The sequence below is a fragment of the Nymphaea colorata genome, chromosome 7, assembly GCF_008831285.2.
Source record: "Nymphaea colorata isolate Beijing-Zhang1983 chromosome 7, ASM883128v2, whole genome shotgun sequence".
NCBI lineage: Eukaryota > Viridiplantae > Streptophyta > Magnoliopsida > Nymphaeales > Nymphaeaceae > Nymphaea > Nymphaea colorata.
The window spans coordinates 5,128,043-5,140,593 of record NC_045144.1 but is presented as its reverse complement, the minus strand read 5'-3'; the positions used below and the strand labels follow the sequence as shown (position 1 = coordinate 5,140,593).

General features: G+C 41.2%; 1 protein-coding gene across 1 annotated transcript in view; it reads left to right on the top strand.

Moving 5' to 3' along the window:
* Positions 1-1,244: 1,244 nt before the first annotated feature.
* LOC116257684 (WAT1-related protein At1g09380-like) overlaps positions 1,245-12,551 on the top strand; it is a gene marked incomplete at its 5' end in the record, with an annotated part of 30,852 nt that continues 19,545 nt past the window's right edge. The window contains 3 exons of the mRNA XM_031634637.1: positions 1,245-1,269; positions 3,007-3,026; positions 5,248-5,406. Coding sequence (XP_031490497.1) covers positions 1,245-1,269; positions 3,007-3,026; positions 5,248-5,406 — 204 coding nt within the window. The remainder of the gene's footprint in view (positions 1,270-3,006; positions 3,027-5,247; positions 5,407-12,551) is intronic.

Genomic DNA, 12,551 nt, shown 5'->3' with positions numbered 1-12,551 from the left:
CATCAAATGTCAGTTGCATGCACCATCAATTCATGCTCTTGCAGCGTACCTTCATCCGGTCAGCTCACCATGGCCATTCTCCATGTGGGCCTTCGACGTGGTCGGACCAGTCAATCCGCCTGCCTCAAATAGACACAGGTATTTTCTTGCAGCTACAGATTATTTCACCAAATGGGTCGAAGCAATCACCTTAGAAACAGTCGAAGGACAACATGTAGTGTCCTTCCATTACATGTCAAAAAACCAGCAACGAAATTTGCTGCTCTCATTGAACTCCCAATTAGCAAGTATAAAAAAAAGAGACTTGCTCAATTAGACCTCTTAGACGAGAAAAGACTACAAGCGACAGAGCATGCCGAAGTCTATCATAAGAAAGTCGCCCGACATTATGCCAAATCAGTCATTGAAAGAAAATTTCAGGTAAATGATCTTGTTTTAAGATCCATAGTTCCACTCAGGAGTAGACCTAAAGGAAAATGGGCACCGAACTAGGAAGGACCTTATGTCGTCAAGGAGGTTCTACCTCACAATTCTTATCGGCTGATTGACGCCGATGGAGTCGAAATCCCTGATCCGATTAATGCTTTGCATCTCAAGAAATTCTATACTTGAATTTGCAAACCAATGATTTCGAAACAATTGTGCTTTAAACACATTTTTGCCAATTTTCAAACCAACTAAGGGGCATAGTATCCCTCAGTTTCAAAAAAAAAAAAAACGTCAAAATTTCCAAACTCAGCCCATGTCTTGAAGACAATGGCGAAGGCATTGGCTTGAAATATGCAAGAAATTTCAATGAAATTGAGGGATTAATGTAGAAAAATTAATGTTGGTCTCGACAATTGGCACTTGTAAGGGTCTAGCATGAGATGCCACAAGAAAAAGTCCTTGTGAGCTAAAAGACCTTGGCAAGATGCAAGAAAAAGCTATCAAGCAAAATGAATTGAGCGATGAGCTCGGGGTGAGTGTAGTTGTTCCTCTGGTTCAAAGCTCTGTAGGCACGGGTGGGCATATGACCTATGCTTACCCCGTGAAGCTAAAAAGTAATCCATGAACGTTTTGCTTATATGAAGTCTCCTAAAGCCTTTTGAATTCGAGCAAGTAAGTCCGATGAGTGTTTACACTTGGTACCCTAAGGCCAACTGGTCTAGGAGTTACCGGTCCAAAGCTTGTTACAAGGGTTCAGAAGAAAGCCCGATAGACTTGATATTACACAAAGCAAACTACACAAAACCGCCAAAGCGGTGGAACTCCGTAGTAGCTTTTGGGGTGGTGAGGAATTTCTCCCAAGAGTGAAGGGTGGCTCAAAAAGAAAATCAAAATTCAAAAGCAAAAGCGAGTATGTGAAAAACTAAGTAAAAGGAGAGAAAAAGCACTTGCCAATGGTCTAGAAGCCATCAAGAGCTAAGTTCTCTAAGCATCAAATGCAAAAACTTTCACAATTGCAAAATTTTTCAACCAACATTAATTCATCTACAAAGTCTCCAATGAGATGGAGAAAAATCTTCTTATTTCAGGTCTATGCCTAGCATTTCCCCTCGAGCGAGCATGGTTCAACATCATTTAAAAATAGATTTTCCAAACGATTTGCAAAAATTTGGTTCGTGAATCTTTGCTATTAAGCAAATTATTCAACTTGCTTAACAGCAAAGAGGGGCATCTGTTAACACCCCAAATTTTTCCACATCAAAATTGAAGCAATATGAAAATTTCACAAAAAAATTGTGAAAATTTGCAATTTCAAAGCCAATTTTCGGATCTAAAGAACAATTAGATTCAAATCATGAATTTAACCCGGGACACGGATCCCCATGCAGGATTACAATTCCAAATCCAATTGCAACATTTAAATTTTGACTTAGATCCAAGAATTGAGTCTAGAATACTACACGGGACCCGCTTGTGGGCCCCACCAAGCCCGTGTGGTCAAGAGCCCCCCAGGGGCCACGCGCCCCTCCATTTAAAACAAAATAATAATAAATAAATAAATATTGAAGAAAAGTCATTTTCAAGAAGAAATAAAGGAGAAACCTAGGAAAAGAGAGACATTTATGTCTCTCTCTCTTCTTTAACGAGGTCAATCATTTTCAAGGAAACAATTACTAGACTGGTCAAACTCACCTAACCTACTTAATCCAAGTAGGTTTGACCTGGGTGCACCCAAAAGTGGTTCCAATTCCAGCTAGGTTTGGTCAGCATGGACTCAACACAGTCAAAGCGTAAGTCTGTCTCATGATCCAATTAATGGACGAAAATAAACTTTGACCGAACCAAACCTACTTTGACTAAAATCAGTCAAAGTACAATTTAGCTCAATAAAGAGCTTTCTTGACCCAAATTTATCAAATTACCTCAAACAAAGTCAAACTACTCGCAAATGAGCTTTGACTTTGGTCAATTGGTCGACATTGATCAATTTGGACAATTTTACCCTTCGACGGACAAACTGAGATTAAAAAGCCTAAATTGGTTTATGAAAGACAAATAAACATTTGAATTTGTCAAATGCATGAATCAAATACCAAATTTAAATTGAATTTCTCAAGTGAAAGTTTGATTCAGTTGAAATCCATTTTCAATCAAGTTTTGGACGAAAATACCCTTTTCGAACCAAATTTGATAAAATTTTCGAATTTTATTAAAATTTAAATTGAATTATCATAATTCAATGGCATTTGGAGCTTAGTAACTAGGTTTTAACCTTACAAGCTCGATTTCAAACAAAAAATAAATAAATAGTACAAAATAAGGGTAAAACCCAGTGCAAGGGCATTTTCGTCTAAAATTTTGGTCAAGTTGGTCACCTAGGTCTGAACCCATGTTGACCAAACCTAGCCCAGCCCACCTAGCTCATGGAAATGGGCTGAGAAAAGGTCAATTAGAGTCTTTAAAGCCTATTTAACTCATTTTACAAGTCCCCAAGGTCTTAAGCAAGTTCCCAAGGTGAGTTAAGAAGGTGGTTGAACCCACCTCCTCCTCTATATAAACCTCCCCTTGGCCACCAAGGAAGGGGACGAATTTTTGGAGTATTCCATCAAGTGTTGCGGCCAAGGAGCTTGGAGAGAGAAGCCAAGGAGGAGCAAGAAGATTCGTCCAAGCTTTCTTCTCCCCTTTCTCTCATTTTCTTCTTCATTCTCTCTATCGAGTTTGCTAAGTTAGGGTGCTTAAGTGAACCCTTACTTAGGATTTTTGTGGAGAGAAGCTCTCTCATTCTCCATTCTAAATTCCAGCATGCAAGCTATTTCTTATTCTAGCTTTGCTAAGCTTGAATCCACGGTTGGGTTCTTGTTTAGGATTGCTCGATTTAGAAAACAAGTAAAGACGAAGGACAAGCATCAAGACCGACTGCAAGGTAGGTGATTTTAACTCACTTCTCTTCTACTTTAGCTTATTCTTGATTTATTTTAATTCCAGCAATTCGTGGGAGGGTTTATTTTCATTTGCTTATGGCTGAGAATGATGTCCAGCTAATGGAAACCTACGCTTCAATGTACATGTTAATGCATAATGCATGCATATGTCGGTTTTTCTTAAATATGAACTCACGTATCAAATTTTGAAATGGGCTCCAAGGCCACGTCCCTTTCAAAGGAATCAACTTAATACCATTTTGAACTCCCTACCATGAGAGAATCCCATGGTGAGAGAGTGATTTTGCTGCATCATGTATGATGAAAATGCCTATAAGGGATGGATACGTTCTTGTGAATGTGATCCACACTTGTACGGCGAAATGATGGGCGAATAAGCTTGAGCATTGTTTTATTTTATTTCTTATTCACAGTCATTTTGATTCATGTCTTTCAATTTAATTAATCAAGGGTAGTAGGGGAGATGTGAAACAAGTTTTCAATCTTCCTACATGAAAGAACCCAACCATGAATCCTCATGATTCATGAATCATGCGGTCCCTTGATAAAATTTCATTTTGAAAAGTAAGGTACGTATATGTATACATTGTTATATATGTACATATATGTATCCGATTTCTTGTCAAAAATTACATTCATCTCTTAAAATCAGGTTGGAACATGTTTTCAAATCGGTTTTTAAGGAAATGTTCCATTTTTATTGATTTTCATAGTGCAAGGCTATGAATCATTTTCATTTTATTTTTACTTAATTTCAGCAAATCCATACGTAAGATATATGTATGTTGTTGAAATCAGACCATGTTTCATAGGAATTGGTTTAAGAATGTTAAAGTTCACATATTTGAAATACCAACTATCCTAAAATGATCCAAAAGAGTTGACGATCTCATTACTATCAAATCTGGAATTTGAATCTACTTGAAAGACTTCTTATTTCTATCTAAGAAACAAGCCCTTCATTGGAATCATTGTCTACAATTTTCAGCTATCTAAATCAACACAAGGTCTGATTTTTAGCTATTTTGAGACAAAAGTGGATGTCATCCACGTCTCCCTTCCATTTCAAAGATTGAACTTGGCATCATTTATATATTTTCATCATTTTGATAAATTTTATGTCAAGCCTCAAGCTTATGGACTACATCTCTAATTCATGTGCTTAATCATATAATAAGCACATATAGAGAAAGTCCTACATTTTAGTCAATCTTCATGCATAGATTGTATGATGTGCAATAAGGACTTTGAGAGATTATGAGAGAGAGAAGAATGAATGTTCCATATAGTTTCTCTTCCCGTTTCATGCATTCACCTTCACTCAAAATCAATAGCACCACATGCACATTCTCAAGACGTTAAGTGATTCAAATTTGAGTTGCAAAAAGTGACCAAGTCATTGCAATGAGAATTTGTAAACCTCACTTAACTTCAAAAGAAAACATAAGCAATGCATTCATAATCTTTTGGCCAAAGTGCGTTTGAAAAACAACATGCTTTCTAACGATTTGGAACCATGTTTTTTCAAAAGAATGAATTCTACAAATCACATGATTTGACAAAAGAAGAGTTCAAAATCAATTTTGATCGTAAGATGATCATCATCACCTAGATTTCACAACGAATAACTCAATTCCAAAACTTCAAAATCCTCAAGGATTATGTATTTCAAATCTAAAACAAAGGTTTTAAACCAATATGAATTATGTATTTTATCAACACTCACATTAACATCGGTAAACATTTTTATCAGACATTCTAGTGGACGTGGGTTAAACATTTTATGGACATGTTCCCGAACACTAGATCAAATGCCCCATTGAGTATTGTCTAGAATGAGGACATGGTAATGAAGTTTGATCTCTAATATTTGTAGGCCAAGATGAACGAGAGGTATCCACATCCTTACTCCAGCACAGCCCTCATGTGCCTGTTTTCAGCCATTCAGTACACATGTATTGCAGGCGTTGTCGATAGGACTCTATCTGCATGGAGGCTCAGCTGGGATGTCAAGCTCTTGACTACCATTTACGGGGTATTTGTTCTCTCTCTTAATTGTCAATGTTGAAAAGATCAAATTGTTCCCTATGGGTCTAACAAGTAATTAAGGAGGCGTTTATATACACAGAATCATGGAATTTTACCATCAAAATGCTTATTTTTCAAAAAGTTAGAATTATTAAACAAATTGGGTATTTTGTTTCTGGAATTAGGATCACATAAGTTTGAAGCATGTGACTTAAGAAAGCACTTGGAATTTGATTGAGTCAGTTCTTTCATCTCAATTTTCTCTCTTCGGGTTATGTAGGCCATGTTCGTCTCAGCGATGGTGTTGTCTCTCATGTCATGGGCCGTAAAGAAAAGAGGGCCAGTGTTCGTCTTTGTGTTCAGTCCTCTCTCACTTGTTATCACTGCCATCTTGGGATCCATATTTCTTGATGAGACTCTCACTTAGGAAGGTAAAAATTTGGAACCACTTCATTTTTCAGATCCTATTTATACAAAAATGGTTCTTTTCCTTAAGAATAGTCTCTTTGTCGAGCGGTTCTGCAATTTTTTCTGTTTTTCGTATTGTTGTTTTAAGTTTTGGTCTCAAAGGATGGTTCTTAGTTCTCAAAGGATGCATGGCTCTCCAAACTGAGGATCTCAAATCAAAGGCCAGACCTATGATCAACATGAAAATGCCTGATTTCTGACATTAAATCCATGGATCTCAAAGTCTTAAGATATTCATGTTGGCGCACTCCTTTGATTCACACTCAATCACCTCCCTTTTGGTAATGGCAAAATGAGGAAAGGTGACCGTAGGCTGCAACACACCAAGGAGACGGATGCAGAGTGCAACAGGGCAAAGAGTACACGGCAGGGGAGAGAGAGAGTAACGAGACAGTTGGAGAGAGAGAGTGGAGAACGAGAGGGGACTTCACGAGTAGAGGGAAGAGGTTTAAGGAAAAAAAAAATCTTTCTTCTTTTGGGCATACTTCCTTCAACTTTCTCTAACAACTATATACAGAAAAACAAAAACTTGACCATCATGCTAATAACCGTTGGTCATTCCATGATCTCCTCCATTTCAGCCCTCAACTTAGTAACCGCTGGTCACTCCCATGATCTCCTTCTTTTCTGCCATCAAGTCTCGCACCATTTTCTCCATCACCCAATATCTTGGGAACCGCACACACATTCACAAGTTTTCCTCACGTCTTCACTTTTCACTCCCACCAATTTCTCCATTTTTTTAACTACTCATGATTTGGAACCGATGGAACTCACGTACCCACGAGCTCCTTCACGCACTCACACTTACACACGTTTCCACAAGCTACAATCACCTCTTCTTCTCTTCCTCTAGTTGTTTGCATCTCAAAATTTTCATTGGTTTTGTAATGCTTCAGAAAAATGAGGTTTGTTTTGAAATAGGAAAGAAAATGGACTAACCCGTCGGTATGAGGATTGACCATTCTCGGCGCCTTTACCGGGAGCAATCAATCCAAGGGCTATGTTCATCATTGATGCATTTCATTTTTACTTAAACATCATTTTGATTCTATATGCGGTGTAGAAAATATTGAAAGTTTGATGTTTCAAACTTTTGAAAAGACTCTTGAAGAGTTGCTTGAAAATGTAAAATATTTTGAGGAAAAAGTGGAATTAATAAATATCATTTGAAAAGCTTGCGAAATTATTTTGAAATCGCTTTAGTGTTCTTTTAAGACTTTAAGTAGGTTTAAGATTTTGCTATAATTCGGTTACCACCTAGTTACAGCTTCATCCCCTCTTGCTTAAGTTCTTTTGGAGATGTGCTTGTGATCATAAGTGAAATAAACTGGGTGAGAATGCATGGATGCATTTATCCTATATGAGTGGAAGAATGTAAAACATTCCTACCACAACATTCATCTAATGTCATTCCTATCACAACATACATCTAAGATTTTTGTTTTTGTAAATATCATATATATGAAAGAAAAGTTTTCAAATGGACTGGGATTGTAGACCTATCAAGCATGAATCCAATATTGGGTCATTACTTGGTTTGTGGTCTTGATGAAGTCGGCAAATGAAAAATTAAAATCTCAAATGGTAAGATATTGAAAGAACGGAAAATATGAAAGACTACATCTCAAGAGAGATATAGAGAAAGAGATCTTGAAAATCATAAAATCAAAGATTTAAAAGAAAGAGAGATATGTATTCATATACATATATATATGTACATATATATGTATATATATATGTATAGATACGTATATGAAAGCTTGTAAAAAATGATGTTTAAATCAAATAGAGAAGAAAAGATCATTTTCGAAAGAGAGAGAGATTTAAAAATGGAATACACGTATATATATTTATATATACGTATATGAGAGTTTGTAAAAAAATATGTTTAATCATAAAAAGAGAATGACAAAAAGAAATAGTCATGTATACATATACATATATAACATGTATATACGTACTTGTCTTCATGATAACTAAAATCAAGAAATGAATTAAAAATAGCCAACTTCAATTTTTGATATAGGCCGGAGGGGAACTTAGGCTCATGTAAGAACCTAAGTTAAGTCTCCAAGGCCGCATTAGAGAAGTTTCTTTTGAAAGTGTTTTGGAAAATATGATTCATATCTAAACATGGAATGTTATGATTTGGTTTGCCACAAGGGATATATTTCTTCCACCGTTGGGTATAGAAGAAAATCAAGCAATATAACGAGTAACTCTTTAGGGTTCATAATGGGGTGATTTGGAAAGAAACTAGCGCAAAATTACATGCAAAATTAGAGCCAAAATTCAAAATTCAAATTCAAGATTTAATTCAAGAGGGAAGAGTTTTGGAGCCAAAATTCGAAATTCGAATTCAATATTTGTATTTAAGAGGGACAAATTTTAGAGCCAAAATTCAAAATTCGAATTTAGGATTTGAATTCAAGAGGGAAGAGTTTTAGAGCTAAAATTTGAAATTTGAATTCAAGATTTGAATCCAAGAGGAAGGAGTTTTGGGGCCAAAATTCAAAATTTGAATTCGGCATTGGAATTTGAGTTTGGAATTCTCGATTTGGATCTAAACTTGGATTTAAAATTTGGGGTGATTACACTAGTGTATACAAGACCAAAGTGGATTGTGCCGTTTAAATATCACAAAATCTGCTACACTGCCTTGTGGTGCATCACTGTCGGTCTCTCTACGAATCTACTAGCTACACCGACGGCATACAAAAGATCTGGTCTTGTGTGGAGAAGGTACCTCAGACATCCGATGACTCGTCGATGCTCTGTTGCATCCACCCGCTGTCCTTCGGGATCCTTGTGCAGTCGCGACCTTGGTTCCATGGGAAGTTTTGTGGGATTACAATCAAGCATACCAAATTGCATTAACACCTTCTTGGCATAGGCTGTCTGCTTGATCTGAATACCTTCTTCGCCTTGTGCCACCTCAATCCCAAGGTAATTGGTGAGTAGGCCGAGGTCGCTCATCTCGAACTCAGCTATCATCTGCTGCTTGAATGCAGCGATCGCCTTCGAATCCTCCCCTGTTACAATTAGATCATTAACATAAACTCCAACGATGATGCCGGCGCGGTCTCTTCCCCTCGTATACATGGGTTGTTCCAGCGTGCACTTTGAGAACCAAAGGTGCTTCAGGCTTCGATCCAGCCACGTGTTCCAAGCACGAGGTGCTTGTCGGAGACCGTACAATGCCTTGCTTAGTTTGAGCACCATATGCTCCTTGTTTTTCACCGTGAAACCTTCTGGCTGGGGTACATAGACCTCCTCCTCAAGTTCTCCATTGAGGAATGCTGATTTGACGTCAAGGTGATAGACTTGCCACCCACGGCCGGCTGCGACGGCAAGGATGACTCGTATCATGTCGAGCCTGGCGACTGGCGCAAACACCTCCTCGAAGTGGATCCCTTGCCACTAGACATAGCCTTTCACGACTAATCTAGCCTTGTGCTTGATCACCTCTCCGTCTGAGTTTTTCTTCAATTTAAACACCCATTTGAGTCTGAGCTTTGGTTTCGGCTGGTAGGGTTGTCAGCGTCCAGGTCGAGTTTTTTTCAATGGACTCAATCTCCTTGGCCATCGCTTCCACCCATGCCGGCTGACCAGATACCTCTTGGTAACACGACGACTCCTCTGTTGCCGCAAGCATGGCCTCTTCTTCGATGTCTTCATCGTCGAGCTCGACGCACTGAGCGTCCCTCATGATATCTTCGATATGTCTATATCAAACGGGTCCGTCATTGCTGTCCTCCATTTCTGAGGCTGCGGCATTTTCATTTGCTAGCAATCTCCGAGCCAACGTCATCGTTGGTGTTGCTTCACCACCCATCGGTGTCGATGAAGAAGCCGATTTTCCTAGCTCCATGGACACCAACCTTCCTGCTTGTGCGCCTATAATTGAGTTGCCTACTACCGAATCAGTATTAGACTCCTCCTCAACAGTGAAATTCGACGATTCACTGCCTCCTGCATCCATGTTCGAATTCCACTTTAGTTTTTCTTCAAATTTAGCATCACGACTTACATGGCTTTTTTCACGCCGTAGATTGAATAGTCGGTGTGCCTTGCAGCCATCCTCGATGCCGAGATACACCATTGGCTGGCTGCGATCATCAAGCTTCTTGGGGTGTGGCGTCGTCACCATGGCATGCGCCATGTAGTCGAACAATCGAAGATGTGCAAGATCCGGCTTCATACGGGGTGTGCTCGCCCATGGCCTTCGTAGGCAAGCGGTTTAGTATGTAGACTGCGTGTCGTACCTCCTCCCCCCAAAATCTTCCCGTCATGCTCATGCTCTTGAGGAGAGATCTTGCCATTGCCATCACTGTCCTGTTGCTCCTCCACCACAACATTTTGCTGTGGTGAGTATGGCGCAGTGAGGTGCCGCACAATGTCTGCCTGTTCACACACATTGGCAAACTCGAGAGAGAGGAACTCGCCACCCCGATCGGTCCAGAGCGTCTTGACGTGATGCCCGCACGCTTTCTCGGCCAGCGCCTTGATCCTCATAAACGCTGAGCATGCCTGGTCTTTTGCTCTGATCACGCACAACCACATCCAACGAGTGAAGTCATCAACGATTAATAAGAAATAGCTATTACCGGCAGGGGTGGGTGGCGTGATCGGGCCGCAAAGATCAGCGTGCAAGAGTTCAAGTGGCTCCTTCGCTCGATAGTTGGCTGTCGACGGGAACCGCTGTCTCATCTGCTTCACCACCAAACACTCCTGGCATAATTGAGCGGGATGAGTGATCGGCCATCTTCTTGTTTAAAAGCATCTTTATTCGTTGAAAGTTGACATGGCCGAGACGAGCATGCCACAACCATGCCGGATCCTCGAGGTTTGCCAGGGGACACACTGGCCTTGCAGTCTGTAGCTCGATGCGATAGAGACGATTTGGCATGCGGTCTCACCTTCATGATCAGCTGCCAGGGATTTTTGATGAACACCTTCAGTTCGTCCTCATCCATAACCACCTTGTGGCCTACCTTAGTGAGTTGCCCGAGACTCACGATGTTGCTGCGAAGCCTTGGAATATAATATACTTCCTGAAGCAGCCATTGATCATCATTTTTACATCTAAATAGAATTGAACCCTTACCCATGATCTGCACTGATGAGCCGTCGCCGAACTTCACCTCCGGTGATTGCCTCGACCAACTCCCGAAACTTGACCTTGTCTCCGGTCATGTGGTTGATGGTGCCGTTATCTAGGTACCAGACATCAGTAGTTTTCATGCCCTACTCGGTCCCGTGCAGTTCCGGCCATACCTGCTCATCATTCAGCAGAATGACATCCTGTCGATCTTGCCATTCTAGTGGTTCAAGTGCTGCGGAGACCACTTCTTCCAACTCTGAAGCAATAGGGCTGGTTCGGTGTCGTCAGCTTGTGTAAGATGCGCCTCCTCCTTCCTTTTGAGAGCCTTCCACCGGTTCGCATAATGCCCCAATTCGTTGCAATTGAAGCAACGGATGTGACTTTTGTCACGACCACCACCCCCAGAGCTGCCTGCTCTATCATTGAGTGGGAAGTCACCGCGTCCACCTCTCCTGCGCCCTCTGCCGTGTCTGTGTCCACCCCGACTGCGAACCGCTCCTTCCCCGTGAGTCCTCTCCTTTCGGGTCAATGATGGGTCGCCGCCGCTTCTCTTATGTCGTGCCTCCCACTCGGCCTGAGTGAGAAGTAGTTGAGCATCACCGTTGCCACCGGTACCGAATGCTCGAGGACGCGACCGTTCTTCGTAGGTCTTGAGTTGTCCCAAAGCCTCTTCAAACAACATAGTGTCGAGGTCGCAAAACGGCTCTATGCCGGCGATTACGCTGAGAAACCGATTTGGAACAGTGTCAATCAGCTTCTTCACCAGGGCGGCGTCGCTCAGGGTTCCCCCCAAGTTGGCATACTTGATAGGCATGCTGGTGAGTCTACCCGCATACTGATCTAACATCTCTCCTTCCTGCATTCTCATGGCATCAAAGTCACTCTTCAAGGTTCGCAAGTGCGCATTCCTCACGCGATCTGTCCCGACGAATCTCTTCTTGAGGCAATCCCAAACCTCCTTCGCCGTCGCCTTCTTTTCCACTTGCATTAGGAGATCCTCTGGGAGGGCTTGGAGAAGATGCGACCTCGCCTTCTTGTCCTTCCTCATGTCGACAGCCATAGGCCGTTGGCTCGATTGCCTCCAAGACGCCTTGATCTTCCATCGTGGCTTGGACCCTAATCACCCAGCTGGTGTAGTTGGTCGCCGTGAGCAGCGGATACTGGAACGTCCCACTGACACTCTCCCGCGCTGCCTTGTTTGTGATGATCGACATTGACTTGAATCGAGGGAGCTTTGGCATACAACCTGGAAGCTCTGATACCAAATGTTGGCGCACTCCCTTGATTCACGCTCAATCACCTCCCTTTTGGTAACGGCAAAATGAGGAGAGGTGACCGTAGGCTGCAACACACCAAGGAGAGGGATGCAGAGTGCGACACGGCAGAGAGTACACGGCAGGGGAGAGAGAGAGAGTAAGGAGACAGTAGGAGAGAGAGAGTAAAGAACGAGAGGGGACTTCACGGGTAGAGGGAAGAGGTTTATGGAAAAAAAATTTCTTTCTTCTTTTGGGAGTACTTCATTCAACTTTCTCTAACAACTATATATAGAAAAACAAAAACTTGATCCTCACGCTAAT